Here is a 27201-nt window from a genome sequence, read left to right as displayed (position 1 = left end):
AGCCGCTGGGCATGTGGTCGTGACTTAGTCTAAGGAGCGAGGGACCCTGCACTTCCCGCGGCCCACCTCACTCCTACCCCTACACCCCCGCATACGTGCACGCACGCCCGCACGCACACGTGCGCACCACTCACCCTTTCGCCTTTCTTCACCCCTGGGCCTCCAGCCGGCGCCTCCAAGGCCTTTCTCTGCAAGGCTCCTCGGGACAGCAACTAATTAACTCGGTCTCGCAGCGGTGTGGCTATCTGAGAAGAAATTACACTTTTATCGATGCCAGAAATAATTGCTTTTAAAGAACTTTCAACACCTTGAATGAAAGGAAACCTTCATGGCGTGAGGTGAGGCAAGAACCGCAGCTTGTCTTTGTGTTTGCTTGCTTTAGCCTGGGCCTCAGACTTCGTATTGTCTCTAGAATCTTGCCAGGTAAGGACACTTTCGGTTTAAGGAAGACTGGCCCCAGGTAAGGGTCAGGGCATAATTATAATTTATTAACTTCAGCAAAAATCTTGAATTCCTCAATATTTTAAACAGTTACACTATTTCCAATGTGGCCATGCAATAGGTTAAAAGTTTGTGTCCACTGCCCCCCCCCCCATTAATATGTTGAAACTTAATGCTCAATGTGATGGCATTAGGAGTTGAGGCTTTTAGGAAATGCTTAAATCATGAGGGTGGGGCCCTGGTGAGTGGGATTAGTGCCCTTATTTTTTAAAAAAGTCTGGACAGAGCTTTCTAGTTCCTTCCACGCTATGAGGACATAGGCAGAAGTTGCTGTTTTCATCCCCAAGGACTCTTACCAGAATCTCCTTATGCTGGCACCCTAATCTTGGACCTTTAGCCTCCAGAACGGTGAGAAATAAGTTCCTGGTGTTCATAAGCTACATGGTCCCTAGTATTTTGTTAGAGCAGCCCACACAGGCTAAGACAGGCTGCGTTACTCTTTATCTAGCATTCGTGTTTCTGAAATGTCGGTGCTAACTAAGTCCAGTAGACGCTAAGATAATTTGCTTTTTAAAGGAATTCCATTGTGAATCATTTAAGAAATGAAAACTCCCTATCAGTAAAGAAAATTAGTTACTGATTTATAAATTTAAGTTTTTGCAGGTTACTCGTGAAATACAGTGAAACACAATGTTAGATTTTGGAAGGGGCCTTAACAGCTAATCCCTCTGCTCATTTTATAGATAAAGAATCTGAGGCTCAAAGAAGTGGCCCATATCACAACTTGCTAGTGGCAGAACCAGGATCAGGTTGCCTTAAAAAAAAAAAAGGAATTTTCCTTCCTGTCCTTTCCTGGAGAATCAGGCTCTTAGAGAGGCTTCTCCAGTGTCCAGCTACTGCTGTGCACGGTAACCAGCAAAACCCAGCAACACTGGCACTCCTTCAGATGGTTTTATAGCAGAATTCTTCCACTGAGATACTCCTATGAACAGCTCTCTCTAGCACCCAGAGGGTAGACTTCCAGAAAGTTCTAGAGGACAGATTTCTAGCAAGTTCCACCAGCATGGCACCACAGTGACTTCTCTGCCATCTAGTGAGCCACAGACATACTCTCTCCAACAAGGTTTGGATCTCAGCCCTGGGGTGGGGAGAGGTGGGGGCTCTGTATCTCAGCTCTAGGTAGGGGTAGTGGCATGTTAGGTTATGTTATGTGTTGTTAGAGGCCGCCCACTGTGGTAATTAGCTCAGAATAATACATTCGACTTTACTGGCTCACTCAAACCCTCACTCCTGCCTTGTGGAAGCACTCCCCAAATAAACTATGTGCATCCAAATCCTCACCTCAAGCTCTGCTTTTGGGAGAACATAAACTAAGGTAGACACACACCTTCAGCATGGGAGGAACAGCTCCAGTCTAAGCAAAGTGACAGTGACAGAGCAAAGGGTAGGGAGCTTTCTCCTCCGTCTGAATTTGTCATCTGTGCAATTTCAATGCCATTTCACATCCGCGGCCCTGGAGGGCACTGGAAATGACTCAGAGCTAGGAAGAATTACCTCATATTCTGGATGACAGAACCAAGGTACCAAAGGATCTTGACCGGCTGAAGCAACGGGGCCACCATCAACAGGAGGAAATGGAAGAGATAAGTCAGTGCTATCTTTAAGTTCAAAAAGAAAATCAATTACCCCACACACTGAACATGATAGCCATTAACGTGAAACAAAATGTAGGGTTTTTCACTGATCACAATCTCTCTATGAGTCAAGACTTAAAAAAAAAAAAAAAAAGCCGAAGAAACGTGGGGCAGTGTTGGCAGAAGCATCCAAATCAAGGACCAAGACTCTCCACCGTCTGGCTCTGGCTCGTGACAACCAAGCCCAAGTCCTGGACGCTCTGCTGATTGGACAGCCTATCAGACACGTCTCAGGAGCCACTTTAGGTCCACACAGCCTCGCCTGTCTCAGGACCTCTGCCTGCTTGTGCCGGCCCAGGCTCAGCAGGGGCAGCAGGCTCCGTGTGGGCTTGCCATCTTCATGGGGGGCACGACCAACAGTGCCTTTGGCCTTCTGTTGCCCTTGCCTTTCCCCCTGTTGCTGTTGAGGCATAAGATGCTGTGGGATGCCATGGGCATACCCACAGCATAGATGTGTAGGGGAGTTAACACCCAATGGGGCCAGACTTTCACCAAAGGGAGACAGGGCCACAGATCCATTCTTCCCCCTTCCTTCCTGTAGCAGATGTTCCCGAGTAGCAGCTGTTTATACAGCCTCTTGGAAGATGGAGATCAAGCAGTCCAATGCACCCGCCAAATAAACTTAAGTTTTTGCAGGTACCTCGTGAAATGAACCTTCATATCGACTGTCACCCCTCCCTTTCCTGCCTCCTCACTTCTGCTCTCTGGGTGTACAATGCTCAATAAAGTCCTTGAACATAAGCCTTTGCCTCATGTTCTGTTTTCTGGGGAACCCAGGCTAAGACACATGGTGTGAACCAATCCCGAAGGCCACAGGAGTGTTATGTGCTCCGCGGCTAAGGCTTGGATGGCCTGAGGTAGTCACCGTGGCAAGGGGGAGGGCTCTACCAGATGTGAGCGGGATGGGATGGACAAAGGAGAGACGGCCCACAGTGCCTGCCAGGCAGATGACGGCTGTGTGGATCTTACCTGAGTTCCTTACAGTGTCCATTTCCAGTTCGCTGGGGTGATTTCTCCGCATGACTGCTGACACCTAATACATGCCTTTTACAAGCAGAAGTGATGGTACAAGTCAAATTCAGCCTCTTAATTCTGGTAATTCCTGTTTTCAGGAGGGTGAGTGAGAAGCGACTGCAGCTGTCCAGGGCAATCACACCTTAGACAGAGAAGTGTTAATGTGGCTTTTACCTTAAATGAAATCTTGACTGTAATTCTGCATCCCTCTGGATTGGGGCAGAGGCCTCTCTCAGTGGTTATGGGGCTTACAGCCCGCTTCCCAGGTCAGGCTGGAGAAGCCTGGTACAGAGCAGAATGTTCTGGGAACGCTTCGAGTCTTTGTTCTTTGTTGTTCCCATTTATTCAAGCTGCCCTGCACCACCTTCCGGCGTGGGAATCTTCCGGAGCCCGGAGTCCCTGCCTAGGGTCCCCTTCCTGCTGAGAGAGCAGCCTTGGGCCCCACTCTCTATCCGTGGGAACCTCAGACTGCAGCCCCTCCTTAGTGTCATGTGAATGCTACTTTCTACTTTTCTTCACTTGCTTTGCAGCTTTTCCCCTGCCCGTCGCCCCGGCTAACACAACGCAAAAGTACTGCTGACTTCTCTCCACCTGGGGACCCCCAGCCATGATCTCAGACCATTTAGACCCAGGGTCACTAAGTGGTGGCCTGCCCAAGCCCTGGACTCTGCTGCCCCTGGCCTTGTGTTATTTCCAGTGTTTTACAAAACAGGGACTTTGATGTATAAATGCAACTATTTGGCTTCTCTGGAGAAGTCACAGTATTTGGCAGGGCTGGATACTGATTCCCTCACGACAAGTTGGCTGGGACTGAGGAGTGGTTGCTGCATCAGATGGGGTATGTGCCTGCCCGCTTGGGAAGGTCCCTAATATGACCTATGACTTCACTTCTGGCCTCTGTAGGCATTTTGGTGAGAGTCTTAAATTTGTTTCATTGATTCAGTAAGTACTTATTGAGCATCTTTTCTGTGTCAGGCCTTGTTCTAGGCACTAGAGATAGAAATGACAAGGACCTGTTTTGATGGAATTTATATTTTGATGGAGGAGACAGATAATTTTAAAAAGCAGAGATTCTAATATTCAAGATGTCAGGTGACAGTTAACTGCTATTAAGAACATAAAGCTGGGTAAGTGTCATAGGAAGTAGTGAGCTGAGGGATGGGAACAGGTGAGGTGCTATCTTTTGTAAGCTGTTTCTAGATGGTCTGTTTTAAGGTGACATGTAGTGGACAGTGAAGTCAATGGAGGGGCTACACAAAGCCAGGAAGAGAGGGTTTGTCTTTAAGCTGCCCCACTTCAGGCCCAGGAGGTAAGAGAGTAAACAGACAGACCTTGGAACAGTCCAGGATAACATAGGGGTCAAAACACTGAGAGTTCTAGTGTGTTCTTCGTTTTGCAGTCTAGTAGAAGCTAAACACAAATAAATATCTTAATCAGTTTTCAGCCTCACTGTTACAAACATTTTTAAAATTGTTTTTTTAAGATTTATTTATTTATTTGAGATAAATTTGAGGGGAGGGACAGAGGGAGAGAATCTTCAGGCAGACTCCCTCGTGAATGCGGAGCCCAACACAGAGCTCGATCTCAGGATCCTGAGATCACGACCTGAGCTGAAACCAAGAATTGGATGCTCAACCAACTGAGCCACCCAGGCCCCCCATGTTGTAAACATTTTTTATAGATAAAGCCAAAATTTCAAATACAGTGTTTACCCTTCCCATGGATTGAATCAATCCCGTTTTATTTCTTATATTTTTGGGAGCTGGCCTTTGTGCTTTAGTCATACGCCCCATAGAGTGAGCTTTTCTAAATTGGATTGTTGGATAAGTGTATGGCCTATCTCTTTGTATTCTTTTCTTGGGTTATGATCACAGTTCGTGTTAAACTACTACATGCTGCCTAGTCATACACGAGGATTCGGTCACCCACATAAACATGATGCTGTTGTGAGTTCATTTTTCTATTTAGAGAAGCACGTCAGCTAGAAATACCTCCACCTAATTTCCCAGGCGCATGCGTGCTGAGTGAGTCGCTAAAATAGTCCCTTGAGTAAGTGGCAGCTTTAAAAACCATCCAGCTGCTGACTTCAAACTAGAAGGTCAGCAAAGGAAAGTGGAAGTTGGATTTTGAATGATCAAGGTGCCCACGGGGATTTAACTTGCACAGCTAGCCTGGGACTTTTCCTTGGATTTCTTGCCCGTTGCCTAGCTTTGTCTTCTCTCTTCGGACACCAAGATGAATGTGCAGGCTTGCACTAGGTGTGGGTATGGAGTTTATCCTGCCGAGAAGATCAGCTGTCTAGATCAGGTCAGTGGACATTTCTTGGCCTTTGGAAATAATAACCAATATGGGAGATTTGTCTTCTTACGTATGGATGTGTAGGGTTTTTTGAACAATCAAAAGAAGATGTATTTCTCGTCTTTCTTCAGTTCTACCCATTTCTATCTCTGTCTTCTATGTTGCCTTGAAAAAAAAAAAGGTTATTCATTCATTTAACATATTGTAGTCGTGTGTGTGTGTGTGTGTGTGTGTGTGTGTGTGTGTGTGTGTATTACCATTTTATCTCTAAGGATCCATTTTTACCTGGAAATGTATAAGAATCCTGAGTCTGGAAGAAAAGGTAATTTTGCTACATCTTTTTCTTATATGATTTCTAGATCTGGCATAAAGCATGTTTTCACTGTGAAGTTTGCAAGATGATGCTATCGGTTAATAACTTCGTGAGTCACCAGAAAAAGCCATATTGTCACGCGTAAGTGTTTGGTGCCCCGCCCCACCACCTCTTGGGTTTTATTTATTTTTTAACAAGTAGCCAACCAGAGCTTCCAATCACACAGCCCAGTGTTAAATCCAAGAAATATCTTCCCCAAATTTTTCATTTACATATAATCATTGACGAGCCCTATGGCAGGATTTTATGCAAAGGACAGAAAATTTAAATTTTCAAATTTCTTGTAGGTAAAAAGTCAAATCTACCCGCTATAACCCCATATCAAATCATTAAATACTTTTCAGAGCAGTGTAATTGCCACAGATATGCCTATAAAGCCTTAATATTTTTCTTTTAAATAATTCCAGAATCCTTTTCTATTTTTTCAGAAAGTTTTTAAGTGACCATTTCCAGTTAAATTTGGTCTTTAAATTGTATCTATTGAATTTATTTGATTTCCTTTATTTTTTGTTTAAGACATTGCCTGGAAAATTGTAAACTTAACTATTAAGGTTTTTTTTTTTTGAGTTTTGAGTTTTTATATTTTATTGAAAACTAATCATAAATTGCATTTAAGAAAACTAAAAAATATTCCATTGAATGAACTGACATCTTTTTTTTAACATGCAATTATTAAGTTTTATATTTATCAATTTAAAAAAATGACTATACCTTTAGGGATAGTCACTCAATCATCTTGGGTAAAGTACATTTCTAATTTTGGTTTATATCTATTTTTTCTAGCCATAACCCCAAGAACAACACTTTCACAAGTGTCTATCATACTCCATTAAATCTTAATGTGAGGAAGTCTCCAGAAGCCATCCATGGGGTAAGAGACTTAATTTTGAATTTCAAAATAACCTTTAAAGAAAATTTCTTAACTCAGGTTCTTAAGTGTCTGTGTCAACCTGGAACCCGCTCATGTTCTCCATTTATAAGTACAAAGTGCATTTAAGTAACAAATATTGCCGTTTGTCCCACCACAATGTAAGGGCCAATACCCAAGATAATCTAGCTTGAATATTTGATGTCTTTGTAATCTCTGTCTGCTGGCTCTGTTCACGTTGATAGTCCCTGTATACACTAGGTGTTTAATAACCTAAAACAAAGTTTATATAGCTGGAAAACATTACAAGAGCCTTTCCTTACTTTCTCCCATGATTATTTTGGTATAGAAAACTAAAAACCTCTAGTACCACACTCTTAAAATCTCTCTGAATTCAGGTGTTTTTACGATTACTAGCAGCCTCTCTTTCCCCTTGCGGTAGGGGGTAGGTCAAAAATATTTTGATTCGGAAGTGATGTTTGGATAGACAAGGGAGCCTTGTTGATAAACCAACTTCTTTTGAAAAACCAACAATTGGATCTTGTCAAATAGCTTGGATGCCTGCATTTATTAAAATGATGACTCATTTAACTTCTTTCCCCCCTGCCCCATGGAAGTTGCTCTGTGGGATAGAGCTAGCAACTTTCTAAAATTAGAAAATTGCATAGGAGGTGGAAGGCTGTCAGTGATCTGCCCTCCTCATGTCACCTCACCTCAGACTGCCTCTCCTGCCTGCCTAGGCCGCCAGTCTCCTCAGGAAAACGTGTGTTAGATTGAGCTTACCCCCACGCCTCCTGCCAAGGAGCTTATTTTGCTAAGAGCCCTGCACTAATTGTGAGCTTATTATTTTTTTTAACATGCTTATGTAACATTGACTGTACGATCATTTAATTCACTTAATACACATTACTTCCAATAGGGTAAGTACTGTTATTCTCTCATTCTGCTGGTGAAGAGCCCGAGCTGCAGAGCTGCTTATACATCACTGATTTCGAAGGATTCGCAAGCCTTAAGAATTCACAAACAATCCTAGATTACTGAGAGCGTTTATTCTTTTTTTTATTTTTATTATGTTATGTTAATCACCATACATTACATCATTAGTTTTTGATGTAGTGTTCCATGATTCATTGTTTGCATATAACACCCAGTGCTCCATGCAGAATGTGCCCTCGTTAATTCCCATCACCAGGTTAACCCATCCCCCCACGCCCCTCCCCTCTAGAACCCTCAGTTTGTTTCTCAGAGTCCACAGTCTCTCATGGTTCGTCTCCCCCTCCGATTTCCCCCCCTTCATTCTTCCCCTCCTGCTATTTTCTTCTTTTTTTTTTTTTTAACATATAATGTATTATTTGCTTCAGAGGTACAGGTCTGTGATTCAACAGTCTTACACACTTCACAATGCTCACCATAGCACATACCCTCCCCAGTGTCTATCACCCAGCCACCCCATCCCTCCCACCCCCCACCACTCCAGCAACCCTCAGTTTGTTTCCTGAGATTAAGAATTCCTCATATCAGTGAGGTCATATGATACATGTCTTTCTCTGATTGACTTATTTCGCTCAGCATAACACCCTCCAGTTCCATCCACGTCATTGCAAATGGCAAGATCTCATTCCTTTTGATGGCTGCATAATATTCCATTGTATATATATACCACATCTTCTTTATCCATTCATCTGTCGATGGACATCTTGGCTCTTTCCACAGTTTGGCTATTGTGGACATTGAGAGCGTTTGTTCTTTTAGGATCTTGTTTTCGTCCCTTGATGTCTAAGGGCAGCTACACAAAATTGCGATAAATACTGAGTGAAGCTCTTACTTAAACAGAGTGCCAAACATTCTGCTGGGCTCTTTCTCTGTCTTCTCTCATTTTTTTTCTTCACAAGAATCCTCTGTAATGTTACCATCTTACAGTTGAGGAGGCTGAGGCTCAGAGAGGTTAAGTAACCTGCCTGGTTTTACCCAGCTACTTGAGTGGGTACAGATCCAGATCTATCTGACTCTAGAACCCATATCCTAAACTGCTCCACTGGCCTACTTCTATGCACATAGTGCAAACTGTCCAGAAGGAAAAAAGCACTTGTTTATGTTTACAAACATCCAGATGTTTCTACCGTTGTATAGCCAGGGTTTGACAGATTCAACGCCAGGAGAAGTACTTACAGCATCTGAGTGCTGTTTGGACATACTACATTCTCTACAACAGGATCCCTAATATCCTTACTTTTCCATACTACGCTAGCTTTTAACAAGCATGTCCCTACCTTCCAATCATACAACAGGTCACACAATGTTACCTTTCTTTGAGGTGGTAGTGGATTCATTTTCTTTTCACTGTGTGTGACAGGCCCGATCTGGAGTGAGAATTTTCCTGGTTCTGGTTCTAGCCACAGACAGTGATGTGAACTTCCCGGGACGCCTGTGTGTGTGCATTTGTTTGCTTCTGTGCGAATATGTGTGCATGTGTGTAAATATGTGTGCGTGCATATGGGGAGTGTATGTATGTGTGGGTGTAGGTGTGAATAAGCGTGCATGGGCACACACACATGTGTACGTAGTGTGTGGATATACATATGTGTGCATGCATGCACGTGTGTGTGTATGTATATGCGTGTGTGGTGTGTGGGTGTGTATGTGTGTACGTCTCTGTGTATATTTGTGTGTACATGGTGTATGTGTGTATACATGTATATTTGTGTATGCATGTGTGCGTGTGTGTGTGTATGTGTGCGTTATGCCAAACAATTGGCTGTTGAGGTCCTCCTTCCCCACCAGGAAAAATTTCAAATGGACAGCTGTGCCCCTTCTAGGCCCGGGTCTTATAGGCCCACCTGAGGAAGGGGGATGGATGACTTTCTTGCCTAACTCTTGCATCTCTGAGTTTGCCAGTTGAATAAAAACAAATTCGTTGCACATGTGTTAAAAGAAAGAACAAGAGGGATGCTTCACTGATGGCGATGAAGGAGAAAAGGAAAGAGTTTGAGTTGGCATTCGAAGCAGGCTGACATTTTTGTGTTTCCTAAATGTCACCCTTTTAAAACTAAATAAATAAATGTCTAAGACAAAATTTCCTGTTTGGTAGGCGTGCGTGGAATTTTTAGGAGAATAAAACATCTAGGTTCTCTTTTATTCAGAGAAGGGACTTTAGCTCTTAATGCTTCTTCCTTACCCCACTTGAGACACTTAGTGGCTTTTGTTTCCTCTTCCTACTTCCTCAGAATAATCCGGAATCTCATGAAAAGTCTCTGGAGAGGCAGGTACACACCAGTGAAGGGTTTGTCCTGTGGGTGGAGGACAGCAAATAAGGCTTTCTATCTATTTTGATCCTGCGATTCTGATTCCTTAAGGCAATGGCTCTCGAGAAGGGCAATTTTACTCCTCAGGGGACATTTGTGATGTCTGGGGACTTTTTAGAATGTCACAACTGGCAGGGAGGGGTACTGTTGGTGTCTGATGGGTAAGGAGCAGCTATGCGGCTAAACATCATGCAGTGGCCCAGACAGGGCCCGGGAAAAAGAGTTAACCGGCCCCCAATGTCAGTAGTGCTGCTGACCAGAAACGTTGCCTTCAGTCTACGTCATGTTTGTGGTAGTTTCTCAAAATCCAGGGGAAGAAGCAGGTAAAGCACTCTCAATTTATATATTTAAAAATACACATATTGCAGCTTCGCCGAGCAGTAGTCAGCCTAGAAATTCGATGAGAGGAAGTGCCCTTCATGTGGAAATAGAATTCCTGGGTTCTAAGCCTGGCTCTGATTACCTGTTGAGTGACTTTAGTAAGCTTTCAGTTTCTTTCTTCATCAGTAAAATTCATGATTTCAACTTCTGCTTGTTAAATTGCAGGTTTCTGGCCCCATTTTAGACCTCATCCATTATGAAATCTGGATTGGGACCTAAGACCTTTTGATTTTTTCTTTTATGGCAGGTCCTACTTAGGTTGTCTTTAAGAACTCTTTGCCCAGCCCAAGACTCCGAAGATACCATTGCTATGTCAGTTTTGCCCAAATTGATCTACACGTTCAATGTAATTCCAGCCGAAATCCTGGTGTTCTTCATAGAAATTGACCCACAGATTCTAAAATTGATGTGAACCGCACAAAGATTCTAGACTAGCCAAGAAACTCTGAAGAACAAAATTGAAGGGCTTTGGTTACAAGATTTTGAGATTTACTATAAAAGTAGTAGTCATTAACATAGCATAGTATTGCATAAGAATAGACAGGCCAGTAGAATGCAATCCAAGGTCCAGAAATAGAGCCGCTCTTATGCGGTCCCTCGAATTATGACAGATGTGCCATTGCAATCCAGTGTAGCAAGGATGATCTTTCAGGAAAGCAGTGCTGGAGTTATTGGATATTTGTATGGAAAACAATGAACCTGGACCCCTACCTCATACCCATACACAAAAAACTAACTCAAGGTATATTACAGATCAAGATATTAAAGGTAAAATTATAAAGCATAGGAGAATGCATACATGAATTTGGGGGGACAACATGTTAACAACATGTTACAACATGTTAACAGGTGATTGTGGCACAGACTAAAGTTAAGAACCACTACTCTGATATCTAGCGTTTTCTGAGGTTACTCCAACCTGAATACTGGGTGTCGTGTGATGAGGTCATTGAGACCTTCAGTCTTTTTAATTGCACTGCTGACTAGAACTTTGCACACTGCAGGGGCTCTGCATGTGCCACCTGGCTGGTGGAGCAGGTGCGCCTGACAGTGTGTCGTTGTGCACTTACGAAGCTTTACCGTTGAGATTTAGAATAGTCCCTCCAACTTAACTATATGTTGTTTATTTTCTTTCTCTTCTCTGATGGAAACATTACTGACAATGTCTCCATGGTGCAGATTGATGACCAAGATGAGGGCGGACAGTTTAAGTCGGTTTTTCACTGGGACATGAAATCCAGGGATGGGACAGATGCACCTGACGGGCAGGCCCTGATGAACAAGGTGAGAGGAGAGGTGTGAATGGGTTTGGGAAAAAGGGAAAAGACCGACACACTCTGCAAGTGAGACGCATTATGAGTATTACTTCTAAAGAAATTGATTAGGCTTTCGTTCACCCATTTTGTGATTCCAGCTGTCCACAGAAGACATCTCCCAGCATGTCATGGGGTCATCTCCACCGTATCTGCTTCCAGTCCAAACTCACTGGTCAGTTTGTCCCTTCCAACTACTGTGTTTCTGTCCCTGGGAACAACCACCCAGGCTGGAGACCACGGCTGCCCTTCCTGCCTCTGATCCTTCCCTCAGGTCTGCCCCTTGTCCTGCATTTCACTCTCCCTGCTCTGATCCACATCATCTCCTGCCTGAACCTTTGCCAGGACCTTCCAAAATGGCCTTCTGTCTTCTGGCTTTGCCTCTGTCCAGTCTGTCCAGTGACGTTGGTCACACACAGCTTCCTGGATGGCCCTAACTTACTCTTCCTACCACCTGAGAATTTATGCTCACTAGTGAGAGTCTCATCGTTTCAAAATTCCTCAGCCATTTACTTTTCATTATACACATAATACTTGCGTTTTCCTCATTGTAAAAAAAGCCAAGTGCAGAGGAACTCCTTGTGCACCATCTCTAGTCAGTCCCTCTACAGAGGTACCTGTCATTATCAGTCTTGTGGGTATTCTTTCAGACTTTACTCATTTATAAATATAGATCTATGTCATTTATTTCTTAGTACTCTCATTTGGATATGACCACTGCCACATACTGAGGGGCCTTTGATGAATTATTTAACCATTCTTTTCTTTGGCTTTCTCATCTGTAAACTGAACTTCTGACAATTCCTGATTCACAGAACCATTGGAAGATTAAAAGAGTATACAAATGTAAAGACCTTAGAACAATGGTAGGCACAGTAAATATTAGCCATTATTTTCACTGAACATTGCATATGTGTGTTTCTATCGGGATGTGTAATTTTTTCCACGAAACAGCATGCCTTATTTTGCAGCTTATATTTTTCAATCCACAAATATCTTGGAGATATTTCTGTGTCAACCTCCTTTTAAGCTATTGCGGGATGGGTGTATCATGAATGCAACCATTAAGAATGGATGTATCATGCTCTTCTATTGATGGGCAGGGTTCTTTCCAATTTTTTTTTTCCTATTACGAAGTTGCAGTGGACACCCTTGTGTGTGACCTCTTCTGGACACAGTGAGGGTTTCTCTAGAATAGGTAATGAAAAATGAGGTGGCTAGGTGATGAAAGGGTGCATGCCGATTTAATTTCCATGGCCATTGTCAAATTGTGCTCTAATATGGCTGTGCATTTAATACTGTTACGGGCAGAGGATGGGAATACTTATTCCTCCACACTCTCATCAATACTTGGTATTTCCAGATAAAAGTTTTTGACAATTCCTATCTTGTTGTTTTAAGTTAAATTTCCCTGATTGTTAGTATCATTGAGCATATTTTCATATGTGAATTATCTGTCTTTCCAGATCTCCAAAGCATGGTTCTACCCAACCTGTCCAATTTGCCCCACCTCCAGCCCACTTGGCTCCCCATCTCTTCCCCTCAATTCCAGTCACACCCATCTCCTCATGGTCTTTCACACAAAGCCTATCATTGCCTTCATGCTTTAATTCATGGTAGTCCCCACTCCTGGAATTTATTCAACAAATACTTACTGAGTCAGTTATGTGCCAGGCACTGTTCCAGGCTGTTAGAATACATCAGTGAACAAAACTGATGAAAATCCTTGCCTTAATGAAACTGACCTTCTAGAATGGATGTCCTTTCTCCTTTTGCCCCTGTTAACTGACCTCAGCCTTGGAGGTCCAGCTTAGGTTCCATCTTCCTATCCATAATGGGGCCCATCATATACAGATTGCCTCTTAAAACCTTGCGTCTATCCTCAATACAGTACACTTACGCACACAAACATTTTCTAATCATTACTTGTTTCCTATGTTGGTTTCATCTCCCTATAGAGGCCACAGATATCTTAAATAAGAGACTGTATTCCCTTTTTTTTGGCTTTTCTTTTCGCAGTGTTCATTGCTTATCCCAATATTAGGCACATGACAAGTAGTAGGTTTTTGCAGCATGTCTGAATCATGCTGGTTAATCTCACATCGCCCGTCCATAATGACTCCCCACTGCTCAGTCTAGGTACAGTGATGAGCAAAGAAATGCTGAGTTACATTTGAAACCCTTCTAGAATATAAGTGAATCTCAGGAAGTTCAACTTTTTAGGATATTAGATTATTTTCTAGGTGAAAAAATTGAACATTGTTGTTAGGCGAGACCCACCATATGCCAACAGGAGTTTATAGTTTTTAGAGAATTTCTCTTATGTTGACAGTGTATGTGAGCATTGCTAAGAGGGTGGGGTAGGTCTTACCAACCAAATGTGTGGGGTATGTGTTTATGCATTTGTGTGTTTCCTTTATAGAGAGCCTATTGGACTGGATATGGGGAAGGGAATGCTTGGTGCCCAGGAGCTCTGCCAGACCCTGAAATCGTAAGGATCGTTGAGGCCCGAAAGTCTCTTGGTGAGGTAAGGGCCTCAGAACTTATTCTAGCAATTAGTTTGAATGTTTCTTTAGCTTAAGATTGTGGTAGACAGACTACTGGCCCCTCCCCCAAAGATTACCATGTCCCAATCCCCAGAAAGGTGTAACTGTTACATTACCTGGCCAAGGGGACTTTGCTGATATGATTAAGCTAAGGATCTGGAGATAGGAACATTACCCAGGATTGTTAGTGTGGATGAAGGTAATCACAAGGGTCCTTATAAGGAGGGAGGCAAGAAGGTCAGAGTCAGAGACAAGGTGATGTAATTACAGAAGCAGAGGTCAAAGCCATTGGGAACCATACACGAAGGGATGCAAGTGGCCTCTAGAAAAGATAAAGAAATGGAGTCTCCTCTAGAGCCTCCAGAAGAGACCAGCCCTGATGGCCCATTTTAGACTTCTGCCCCCCCCCCCCCAGCACTGTAAGAGAGATTTTAGTAGATTTTCATGTAGAAAAGGCAGTTTTAGCCCAGATTGTGGAAATTCTTAATGATTTACACACGGTACCTTCTGGTCCTCTCCACACACTCAGGGCACTTACCCTTTGAAGAAACTACTTTGGAAACTATCGTCAGTCTTTAGTGACTTAGCCTTTAGCAGATGGAAAGAAAGCAGAGACACAAATGCTAGGAGCCATGTCTCATTAGGAAGACTAATCATCAGAGGTACTCAGAAAGTAAGAAGGGAAACCTAACATTTTACTCTCAATGCTGTAGAACTACTTCTAGTGGACAAGTTACAGAAAAATCTCCCGCACATTAACTGCTGCATTATCATACAAGCCTTTGAGTCAAAGGGGTTGTGCTCTCTTTGGGTCCCTTGGGTTGGGCCAGGTTCCACATAATTCGACATAAGCACTGAACGGGAGTCCCTTTGACCTGGGAAATAGGATTTCTTCAGTGTCGAAGATGTTATTCAAATCACCAGTGGAATAACATTTTCAAATTTACTCCAGGTGATTGAAATGGTTTCCAACTACCTTATAAATCCAGTTGCATTGGTTCTGATGATGCTCTCACAATTACAGTTTTCTTCGTTCTTATCTGATATCATATTGGTTCTTGTGCTAATGTTGATTCTGTCCAGCAGGAGTATACAGAAGACTATGAGCAACAGAGGGGCAAAGGGAGCTTTCCAGCCATGATCACGCCTGCTTATCAAAGAGCCAAGAAAGCCAACCAGCTGGCCAGCCAAGTGAGCGTCCCAGGGCTTATTCACCATAGATTATGCTAATTTTGGTCACTAATGAAACTCTGGGATTCAGATAAAAACCAGTAAGAGAGTGCTTATGGACAGTAGGTGTCATTAGTGTGGTATTATAGAGAAAACTGTGCTCTTATGTTTTCCCTACCTGTTATCTTTTGTGCCTTGACTGGGCCACATCTATCAAATGGAGAGACCACTTAGCTCATCCAAAGACTGGACCAAATAATTTCTCGAGGTCACTTTAGCATTTTAGACACTGATTGTTATTAAGTGGATGGCACGTCCTCCTGAGGAATAGCAAAGCTTGTTGGCTAAGATAGCTCAGATTTTTGGAGCCAGAATGCAAGGATTGGAATCCTGGCTCTCTCACTTACTAGCTGTGTGACCATGAGCAAATGACTAAGCTTCTCTATTCCTCAGCAGCTCATTTGTAAAATGGGGAAAATAATAGTCCTGCCTCATGCAATTGTTATAGAGATGAAGTGAGTTAATATTTGTTAATGGTTAACCGTGCCTGGCATTCTCTTGGGCTTAACATAGTAGGAATGACGCTTTTTAAAGAGGAGCTTAGGAAACCAGCCCTAAAGACTTGGCCATAAGCTTTTGTTGAGTCTAGCACGATGGTATAGCTTCAGGGCAGCTGCAAAGAAGGGTCCTCACAAAGGCTGGTGGGTATGACCTTGACTCCATGCCATCTCTTCATCAGGTGGAATACAAGAGAGGGCATGACGAGCGCGTGTCCAGGTTCACCACGGTGGCAGACACCCCTGAGCTGCTACGGGCCAAGGCAGGAGGACAGCTTCAAAGTGATGTAAGAAATGATGGAGGCCTAGAGGCCTTCAAGATTCTCCTTTCCTTCCTTCCTTGGAGGCGGAGGGAGGAAGAATGGAGGAGGCCTCTTGGTCCCGGGTGGGAGCCAGGGAGAACTTTCTAAGGTCAAGGATGGTCAAGTCAGATAAGTCAGCCAGCACAGACCTTGTGAAAACTCTTCCTTAGAGAGAAAACTTAGTATCAGTCACAAGTCAGATGTATGTGATTCATCTGAAAAAATTCAGTCCTTGTCACTGCAAATTATAGAATATAACTTCCAAGGAATTTCTACCATTTGCCTTTTCACAGCCCCCTTGTTTCCTAGCATAATAAGACCAAGAACTTAGTCTTTTTCTGAGCGGGAAGTGTAAGCTCAAATCCAGGTTCAGCTTAACGAGTGGCTTCCACTTGCCTTGGGTTGAGAAGCCTCTTTTGTCTCCTAGACTTGACTGGTGGCCCCTTGAGGGCAAAAGCCTCCTTCCTCTGCCCAGCCCCACCACCTGGCCCACAGCACGTGCTTCATAAGTATGTGTTGAATTCTGCATTGAGTGTCTCCATGTACCAGGCACTGTGCTGGGTTTGGGGAAATAAAATGGTAAAGGAGATGCATGTGGTCCATCAAGCCATAAACCAGTGATGGTGCCATAGGGGCTGTGTCAGGGGGACCTGAGGGGGTCATGCAAACCCTCGGCAGGACTTCTCATCAGATGGCCTCATACATTGTGGGATTGTGGCATGATATTTATTTTCTTTTTTCATCTTCCAGGTGAGATACACAGAGGACTATGAACAGCAGAGAGGAAAAGGCAGTTTTCCTGCTATGATCACACCCGCATATCAGATAGCCAAGAGAGCCAATGAGCTGGCCAGTGCTGTGAGTGTCCATGACAGTGTATTCGTGGTAGGGGAGGAAGCAGGAAGTTACCTGGGCCTGGCGAGTACAACTTCCTGTCTCCTTTTGCATGCACTGTGGTCCAGGGAGTAGCTTTCCCTGGACCCAAGCAGAAACAGAATATTCTGCAAGACATTTGTTTTTAGTCTTCTGGCTTCTGTGCATAGAAAGTGAAATTCCCGAGGTTTGTCCTTACCCTTCATTTAGGTGAAGTACCATCAACAATATCAAAGGGAAATGAAAGGAATGGCTGGTCCGGCTGCTGGGGCTGCAGACACAAGGGAATGCATGGACCAGTATGGCCAGGTAGGTGATGAAACCACTCCTGGGAGCCTGCCCTTTCTGATGGTCATTAGCCTGCTGGCCTGTCACCTGTCGATGGCCCTTGAGTCAGGGGTTGGCCTGTGGTTTATCTTGCCCTATTTACGAAAGATGGATTTTCCAAGTCAGAAAGCAATGACAAACAATTACATTGGGCTCAACTTGATCTGCATGGGAAAACAGTTTCTAAGCACTTTTCCGTTTCTTTTTTTAAAAATAAAGAACCTCTGTCAAGATGGTGGATTTGCCAAGAGTAAAGCATTCTCACCTATTCATTGAAGAATGGTCCCAAGGCCTAAGACTGGCTAATTTTATGTCATCACTGTATAAGCATGAAAGGGATCCAAATGCACGTCTGGAAACATATTGGGCACTTCACTAAGTAGCAGGGCTCATTTCTTAGAAGCTACATCTCTTATCTAGGTTGCTAGATGAAGCAATTTGCCAGAGAATGCAAATCTTCTCCCCAGTTTCACTTCTCACGTGAACTACCTAGTGACAGAGGGGAAAAAGGTTGAGATGATAATTAGAAGCTAATTTTTATTTGTACATCCCTCCATATTTTCTGGTACTAAACAGGTGTAGGAGAGAAAGGGAACATCATCTTTTCACAGTTGTAAGTAAAGAATATTGGAAGGCTAAGTGTGTGTACTCGAAGAGTACATGCAGGGAGTTTAGTTGATTTTTTTAAACTAATTGGAAAGTTATTTGAATTTTTTGTCAGTGGGTAGATTCTACAACATACATGATTTATTCAACATACATAATTTATAAAAGGAAACAACTTGTTTCTTTTCTGTAGAAGAGTGTCTAGGGAGACACTTGCGTTAAGACTTGGGATCTATGTGGAGATGGGGTGTGACCCCTTTGCAAATGTCTGTCTGAGCAAAAGTGTTCAGTCTTAAATGAAAAAGTCCATTTTATTAAATTCTATAAGTTACTTAAATGGCCTCAGTCAGTGCTTTAACCTCAATGAAATTATGTTTTTATGAGTTTCATGTTTTAAATCTATGGTATAGAAGGCTCAAGACAACTTTTAAAAATCAGTTTTAAAAATTGGTTTCTATATTTGGCAGAAAATATTTTGTTCTAAATGTGGCCAACGCTTTCTGCCAGTACATGAGCGTGTCTAGACATATCTATACACATCGATAAGATGTAACCTCACAGTGTTGTAGTTGGTTCTCACTTATTAGGACATCTTGGCTGAAGTTTCCGGTCATGCTAATAACAAATCTAAGAATCAAAGAGGGTGTTGTTTGATAGGGCCCCCAACAACTGTCAAGAGGATCAGCCTCGTGTGGCATTTCCTTGTGTGATTTAGCGGGACCCACCAGGCATGAGTAGGAGGGAGTGAGAAAGAAGCAGACAGTCAGATAAACTATAAATACCCGTAGTGCCTAAAATGCCAAACAATTCATCCTTCCTTTTCATGAATAACTATTTTTTTAGGTGAATGGGCTGTATCATGTAATCTACTTATTGTTTGTAACCAGTCAAATCCCCAGGAGGATTGAGTGTCTCACTAAAAGATTTATATACCTAACATAGATACGTATAAGCAGAGAAGTGAAAATAAAGCTATAAGCCAACCCCCACCCATAGAGCAGAAGGAGCAAAAGGGGATTACCAAAGAATTTGGGAGCCTTCATTATTATTATTTTTTTAGCTTAACTTTTTTTACTTGTTGCGTTTGGCCCAGAACATTTTGGCAGCCAAACATACAGGAGCGCTCAGGCTAAACAATTGTCACTATTGGATAAAGGAAAAGCCTGGACTTTCTAATTTGACCCAACTGTTTTATTTTTTAAAATGTGTGTGCCAGACTCCGACCCTGGTGCAGGAGCGGGGCAGGCCCTTGCCTTGGAGGAGGCCGGAGGGAGATGGAGTCATGAGCTTGAGGGGGCACATAAGGCTGTTTCACATGGGTGGGAACACAGATGAGGAAGTAGCTGATTCTGCCTGGGGCAGGACTGGGAATGAGGGAGGAGTTTTCCAGAGAGAAGGTAGTGTGGGACGGGGTCTTGAAGTATATCCCACTGCCAGGAAAGCTTTATGCTACTGATATGAGAGAGAAGGTTTTCTTTTGTGCGAGTGGGTGGGTGATGTGGGGAAGAGGAAGGAAGAAACAGGCTCAGATTATAATACTCTGACATACACATTTAGTCCCATTTAGAGCCTCTTAGGGCAATTTGAAATTTTCCCCCAAATACAAAAAAATTCAAACAGTTATAAAATGCTCTTCTTCTTGGCAAATAACATACATCACTGGAAAAATGGTATCTGGGATGTTAATGGGTTTCTCTGCATAGATCTGCCAATGGGCCCAAGAAAGGCGGCATTTGAGATTACTAGAAGGCAGAGGGACCTCCCTGGTGTCAGATATGAAATGAGTACTCCATAATCCATGGGTCTGGGAGACTTGTAGAATGTCTGGATTTATCTAGTGGAAATGTTGATGATGATAGTTACCATTTATTTAGTGCTGACTCTGTGCCAGGCGCCAGTAAGTAGACCTGACTTCAGAGTCCACCATCTTAGCCACCACAAGGTTCTGCTCCTAAGGCGATCCCTGGAATGTCCAGTGTGGATGGGCCTCTATAGGAAAAGGCTCTAGGAGAGATCATTTCCAACTCCCCCCCCATTCAGGGAGGGGAGCATCCTTGATGGAAATTTTCTATTCGCCCAGCAGGGTTACTTGGAGGAATATCAGGAGCACAGAGGAAAAGGCAGCTTCCCCGCCATGATCACCCCGGCTTATCAGAATGCTAAGAAAGCCAATGAACTCGCTAGTGATGTAAGTACCACTTGGGAATGACCCGCAGAGCCACCAAAGCAGAGGAGAAACAAGACGTTGAAGACTGTGCTTAACTGAAACCTACACACAGATCAATTTATTTAGGGCTGAGCCAGAGTAAAATGTTAGCCCTCAATTTCTCTCCAAATTTCTGACATCTTCTTTTGTTCAAACTGTTTGGTCACATTTATCTGCTTCAAAGGAGCGTGACACCGACAAACGGTGGAACTTACTTTAGGTGAGTTAAAGCAAGTGCAGATGCTGGTCCAGCCAGATAAGCTGGGGTTAGGAGAGTATTTGCAAAATAAGCCATTTAGAAACCTAGCACTTTAGGGGAATAGCTGATGAAAACAGCTTATATGATTATCAAACTGGGTATAACCCAGTAGATAAAATGATTTTTATTTGCAGAATGCTGGCCAGCTGGCAGTGCTTGAAAGATAAGCTATAATTAAACTCAGTCGAGTGATGTGCCCATGTTGATCTAACATGCCAATCTGAGCTTGGTCTATGTATAGTTAGAAGCCACGCATGAGTTTCACACCCCCTTTGCCCTTCTCCTTTGCTGTGTGCTATTCAGTTATTATACCCATTTGCCCAGGACAGTGCATTCTTGCCCTGAGAGGGGAAGTAAAACACGTAACTCACTTGGCCCCTTGTTAGCAGTTTAGGTGAGAAAAGATGTTGAAACCATGGGCAGACTGGGTTTGGAATTACACCTTTTGGCATGCTTGTTTTAAGACGTTTCTTCATGCAGAATTAGAGTATAAAGTACACAAAGTGTGAAAAGGGCCAGTAAAACTTTAATACAAAAGGGACTGAGTGGTTTATGGATTTCATGGAGGAAAAAAAAAAAAAACCATGTGATTTTTTTTTTTTTTTTTTTCCCCTTCAGAAAATTCTCTTAAGTAAATGTTGACATTAAATGCGGGGTCATTTTGGAGTAATTTCTCTCACGGAGCGTGAAAACAACAACTCTGGGCCCTCTTTGTGTGCTTCTTTCAGATAAAATACAGGCAGGACTTCAATAAGATGAAAGGCCCTGCGCATTATCACTCCCTCCCAGCCCAAGACAACTTGGTTCTCAAGCGGGCCCAGAGCGTGAACAAGCTTGTGAGCGAGGTGCGTATGGGGGACCGTGGACGGGGCAACCCCAGCGTGAAAAATTCTGTGCAACGATGCAGGAGCTAAACACAGTTACCAGTTCCCATGGAACAAATGGGCAGTAAAAAAAAGCAACTCACTAGAGAGCCTAGAATCAAACAAATTAAACAAATGGAGTTTCTCCAAGGGTTCAGAAGTTTCCTCTCCAATTCTCACAGGGCTGTAGATATTCAGAAGGCTGTAGATATTCAGAAGGTCTAGAAAAGTACAGTGTCTTATTCTGATTCAGAATAAGAGAAATTCAGGCAGCTGAATTTTAGTTGCAGAATACTTCCCTAGCCAACCTTTATAACAATATGTCATTCAAACAGAGTGGAAATCAAAGATCAGAAAGTGTTTCCAACATGGAACCTCTCTCATTCTCTTATTATTGGAGTCCGGTGTCCCAGAGCTATGTGTCTCCTATGAATTCCCATAGCTTAGAGGCTGGACTGGCCACCAGACCGTGTGTTTTGTTTGGTCTACCGGGTGAGTCAGATTTTTTGAATTGCTGGGACTCTGGCAAGGAAATAACCCCTCAAGCTCCCAAATCCTTATCACTCCCTCCAGTCTTTTCTTTCCAGCCACGTCTCATTGGCATTTCTTCAGTAGACCCTAAAGGCATTTGAGTTAACAACCTCTTGCAAAGGGAAGAATGACGGCTATTAAAAGTACTCCCAGAACAAGTTATCTGCAACTCAGAAGCAGATATTCAAGTATCCTAAGATATTTTTCTTCCCTAACCTCTAAAGGTCAGTCTTTGACCCCCCCAACTATTCCTTAATCTGTGATCCTCTAACTTTGGGCTGCTCAGAATCACCAGGAGTGACGTTTTCCTAATCTCAGTGGGAGGCTCACGTATGAGATGGTTCTGATGCTCTAGGCCAGAGGTCAGCCAACTACGACCAGAGTGTCAAATCTGACCCATAGCCTGGTTTTGTAAATAAAGCTTATTGGAACATAGCCACATCGTGCTTGGTTACATATTGTCTCTGGCTGCTTTCACCCCACAAGAGCAGAGTCAAGTAGTAAACCTTGCTCTTGATTCACAGAACATTAGATCTAGATGGGACCTTGGCAATCTTAAGGTCCTCACTTTGTCATAGGTCTAGAAAAGTACAGTGTCTTATTCTGATTCAGAGAGACTTTTAGGGACAGAGTTGGAACCAGATCTCTGAAAGTACAGTTTTACCACCCAGGAAAAACACTGTTAACATTTTGGCCTTTTTCTAGGTGAAAATACTATAAACAAGTATATGAATATAAAGACATTTATAGATTAGAATTCAACTATATTTATAGCTTGCTATACTTTTTTCACTTCTTATCAGATTGTGAGCATTATAATTCATCTTGCATACTTTAAAAAGCATGTTTCCACCATATGTCTTATAAGATAGGATAACAAATTGTATTTTTTTTTTTTTTTGGTAAGAGGTCACAGGAGAACCTTCAATTTATTTTTGACCTTATAACCATAAGTAGGACATCTAGTTGTAGGAAATCCAAAAATTTCCTTTTGCCCTTTTGCCCTTATCCAGTAGGACAAACCAGTCATGCTCTATTCGTGGTAATCAGCCTTCAGCTGCCTCCTCCAATTACCAGGGACGACTTGGGGTTTATTCAATAACTATAACCTCACATCTTACATCCAGCTACCCAGGGGAGCTCAACTAGCCAACCTGTTTAAAATTAGAAGACGCTCTGTGCATCTATGAGTGGTCTCATTTATTATACTCCTTTGTAAAGTAACTTTTTGGGTTAAATTTTATTTAAGTGTACATATGGTGAAGTGTAAATGCCATATGTCCATAATGGGGAAGATTTCTGCAAGTGGACACAACGCTAGCGCCCAGATCAAGAAACAGAACATGACTCAGACATACCCCCCCACAATCCCCCAGACACTTTCCCTCAAGAGTAACCGCCGTCCTGATTTCTAAAACCCATTTTGCCACTTCTTGGGCTGTATGATCTCTTACTGGATTTTCTCTTGGAAGGGACCATATATCTTTAATTTTCAGAACCAAACTGATGATTTACTTATTTATTATTTGAAAGGAAAATGTACTGTTAATTTCGAGCATCCTATGCCTGGTATTTTTAAATGTTGGGTTGCAAGTTTTCTAAAAATATCCTAGTAAAGTCCTGGTGACATTTTCAAGAGTGGCTTTGGACTTGGTTCTATTGTGCATCTGGTGTTTTGGTTTCCAAGGTGGAATATAAGAAGGACCTGGGAAGTAGTAAAGGTCACAGTATCAACTACTGTGAGACGCCTCAATTCAGGAACGTGAGCAAGATCTCAAAATTCACCAGTGATGTGAGTTTTTAACACCTAAGCATTTCTTTGGACTTTTTTTATGAGCTAATTCCTAGGTCTCTTAAGAGACAGTCTATGTGAAAAATCTGTTTGTCTCAGAGAAGCATGGCCTCTTGGGCACAAATACCTAAGAGTTTTGATCAAGATTGCCTGCAGGGAGTAGTCCACAAAGTGTTAAATTCTGTCCCATCCCCCACCACACACTTGACCTTGAATCCTTAATGGCAGCACCTCTCCTCTTGTGTTCTTCCTGTGTAGCAGTATCGGGGGCTCCTGGTGGTGAATGCTGGGGGGGGGAGCCTGGCTGAGCATGCGACATCCCCTCTCAATGCAACTTTGTGCTTCTTAGTTCATGTCTGATCTCATTTAACCTGGGGACCCAGATGTGCTTTCCTGGTTTTACAGAGAAACAGATGGCATTTGCAAATTTGGAAATTCTCAGAGAAGTTCTGGAGATGTTTCCTTGAGAACATCAAGGACCTATACTAGATGATGTGATTTTATTTCTGCTTCGCTGCATACTGTAGTAAAATTTAAGATCATGAGGGACTTCGTAAGGCTCAGAGAGGAATTTGTTTTGCCTACATGTAGTGGTGAAGAGCACCAGCTTTGAAGCTGACAGACCTGGCTCCGTGGTTAGTCAAGTGTTCGACTTTGGGCAAGTTGTTTAAGCACCCCCGAGCCACTTTGTCCATGTGTCAAATAGGGATGATACTAAGTCCTTCCTTCTCATGGAGTCCTTGTGAAGATGAACTGAGTAGAATCGTGTCTGATACATGGTAATAGTATTTGTTTAAATAATCTCTGTGCCTAGAAAGTCAGTGGCCTCCCAGGTAGGTGATTTTAATGCAGCTTCATTAGAAGCTACCCAGATTTTCCTATTTATGACTTCTTGGCATCCTGTTTTGGTTTTCCCTTCATTTGGTAAGATGCATTTGGGACATGACATCCTTATTTCACATGGTTTTAGTAGCCACTAATTTGTGGTGTAAAAACACAGAATTTGGCAAAGCTCAGGTTATATTCTTCATATAATTAGAAACAGAGGTAATAGCACACAGTGATTTGTACAAGCCCCTAGCCTGGGGCTTTGTACCCAGTGTCTGCACGATCAGTCTTGTCCATTGGAGAGCCCCCCACCCCACTCATGGGAGGTTTTCACACGGGAAAAATCTGACACATTTACAAGTGAAAATGTTAAAAAGAAAATTGGGTCTGTTTTGTGCTGTCTGTACTCACCAGATCCTATGTTTGGTTGTGTGCTTATGTGCTTGTCTCCCTCCATCTTCTTGTGCTTGCTTGAAATTTAAGTGGTTTTTTAAATGAAGGTTTGGCTTATTTTTTATTCAGTGATACACTGACTACTTAAATAGGTTCTATTTAATCATTTATATTTCCAATTTAGTGCATTATGATGAGTAGTTGATCTTCAACATGTTGGGAAGAGAAATCTTTTATTGACTGTTTTGTGTTTCCATGTAGAATAAATATAAGGAAAATTACCAGAACCACATGAGAGGCCACTATGAAGGAGTTGGTATGGACAGACGGACTCTCCATGCTATGAAGGTTGGAAGCTTGGCAAGCAACGTGAGTCCAATTTTGAAGGGCCTATAGGTCTGGGGACATATTGGGGTGGAGGGAGGTAAAATAGGAGGAATTCAGCCAACTCTTTTTCAAACTTCCTTTTTAAAAGTCAGTGTCCTGTTGTATAAAGACTGACCCATAAAAGCTTCTAAACATTAACCAATATAACCAAAGCTAGGTAAAACCCTTGAAAATTTTCAAAAGCTTCAATTTATTTATCTCAGCTTTCTCTGGCTTGAAGAGTACTTAGATCTATTATCTTTGATCCAGTGTGAGAAAAACATTCAGTTTCTGAGAGATAAAGAGAAATGGATGAACATAATTCTTATTTGAAATTCCTCAAACTTCCAAAGTGTCTGTGATTTATTTGGGGTTGTTTGGTTGGTTGGTTGGTTGGTTCACTCATTTATTCAATTGTAGTGTTCATTGAAGACCTCCTGTGGGCAAGTACTGGCCAAGGTAGTGGGGTAAAAAAATACATCAGATCCCATAGCATGGAATCTCTTAATCTCTCCTTGGCATTGTCGGTCCAGTTGACAGGTTTGTAAATGCCAAGTTGTAAATCTTGGAGGTAAAGGGCACTTCAAAGGAACCAATTTCATTAGTAAAACATACAAATGTCAAATTTCCTCTGCTTGAGAATGTCAAATTTGACCTTTAAAAAAAAATTTAAATACTCTGAAGACTCTTGACTTCATTTATTTTCTGGGGGGTTAGCCAAGAAGCTCTTTCATCATACACCCATGTGCCAGTGTTACTTTTTAACAAAAACTATAAGGAGTTCCATAATTAATAAGAAAGATAAAATAAATGTGCTACAGATGGAAGTTAGCTAATTTTGGATTAATTAAGAAGAATTCAAATTAATTAAAGGCAAAGTGTGAACATAATTTAATTTTCCTTGGAGGTGATGAAATGGAATTAATTTTATTTCTGGTTACTTTTTAAAAGTTTCCCATGACATTCAAACAAGGTCAAAAGAAAGTGGGGACTAATTTCTTTTCTCTTGTGTTTTTTTTTCTTTGTGTTTTAGATCGCCTACAAGGCTGATTATAAACACGACGTTGTGGACTACAACTACCCTGCCACTCTCACTCCTTCCTATCAAACAACAATGAAACTGGTTCCCTTGAAAGATGTAAGTCCCCCTCCAGGAATATCTTCTCTTATTCCTTGTCACTTCTTCTTGTGGAGTGATTCTTAAGTAGCAAGATGGAAAGAAACAAGATACAACAGTTCCTAATGGAAGGGATTGAGAAAGGGAACTCTTCCGTTAGGAAAGTCCATTCATGCATGTTTGGAAACTGTTAGATTTCCCATGTAAGGTGGGGACAACTCTGGTTTCATCTTGAAAATAACCAGCAGTCAGTTAGAATTTGGTAGAATATGTGTGCCTTTGGGCACCTTTAAAATTACTCTTCCTTAACAATGATGATGAGCTTTCTTTTTTTTTTTGATTTAAAGTTTTGGAGTGTGCTATGTTGAGGGACTAAAGGAAGTAAAATAAAATGGCTGTAAGTTGAGAGGAAGAGGTAATGTTGACTTAATTTTTTTTCTCAAGAGCACTTGGGAAAGTGTATGTATTTCTTAATTATTATAGCGGTGATTTTATTTATCTATAGTTCGGCTTGTCCCAGTGAAATAAGTATAATTAATTAAATTTATTATTTTCTAATTATAGGAATTTTACTATATTTATTACAGGAAATTTAGAAAATACAGAAAAGCACAAAGAAAAAGATTAAAGTCATCTGTTTTCTTAAAACGTAAAGTGGTTTAGAACTGAGTTCATATCATAGTTATTTGTCAGTGATGGTTATCTCTAACCAATCAATAATTTAACAAATAATTCAACATATATTTACTGAATGCCCAGTACTGCTTTCCTTCACATTCCT

The 27201-nt window shown here is 42.2% G+C and overlaps 1 protein-coding gene across 1 annotated transcript in view; it reads left to right on the top strand.

Annotated features, from left to right (window-relative positions):
• The first annotated feature begins 5254 nt into the window (after positions 1–5254).
• Positions 5255–27201, top strand: part of NRAP (nebulin related anchoring protein) — a 70344-nt gene continuing 48397 nt past the window's right edge. The window contains exons 1-14 of the mRNA XM_032423446.1: positions 5255–5456; positions 5807–5901; positions 6604–6691; positions 11551–11655; positions 14107–14211; positions 15317–15421; positions 16140–16244; positions 17010–17117; positions 17343–17441; positions 20149–20253; positions 21259–21375; positions 23612–23716; positions 25199–25306; positions 26337–26441. Of these exons, the coding sequence (XP_032279337.1) occupies positions 5385–5456; positions 5807–5901; positions 6604–6691; positions 11551–11655; positions 14107–14211; positions 15317–15421; positions 16140–16244; positions 17010–17117; positions 17343–17441; positions 20149–20253; positions 21259–21375; positions 23612–23716; positions 25199–25306; positions 26337–26441 (1422 nt within the window). The 5' untranslated portion in view covers positions 5255–5384. The remainder of the gene's footprint in view (positions 5457–5806; positions 5902–6603; positions 6692–11550; positions 11656–14106; positions 14212–15316; positions 15422–16139; positions 16245–17009; positions 17118–17342; positions 17442–20148; positions 20254–21258; positions 21376–23611; positions 23717–25198; positions 25307–26336; positions 26442–27201) is intronic.

The sequence above is a fragment of the Phoca vitulina genome, unplaced genomic scaffold, assembly GCF_004348235.1.
Source record: "Phoca vitulina isolate PV1807 unplaced genomic scaffold, GSC_HSeal_1.0 scaffold28, whole genome shotgun sequence".
NCBI classification, from domain to species: domain Eukaryota; kingdom Metazoa; phylum Chordata; class Mammalia; order Carnivora; family Phocidae; genus Phoca; species Phoca vitulina.
The sequence above is the reverse complement of the archived record's forward strand: the minus strand, read 5'-3'. Positions and strand labels throughout refer to the sequence as shown.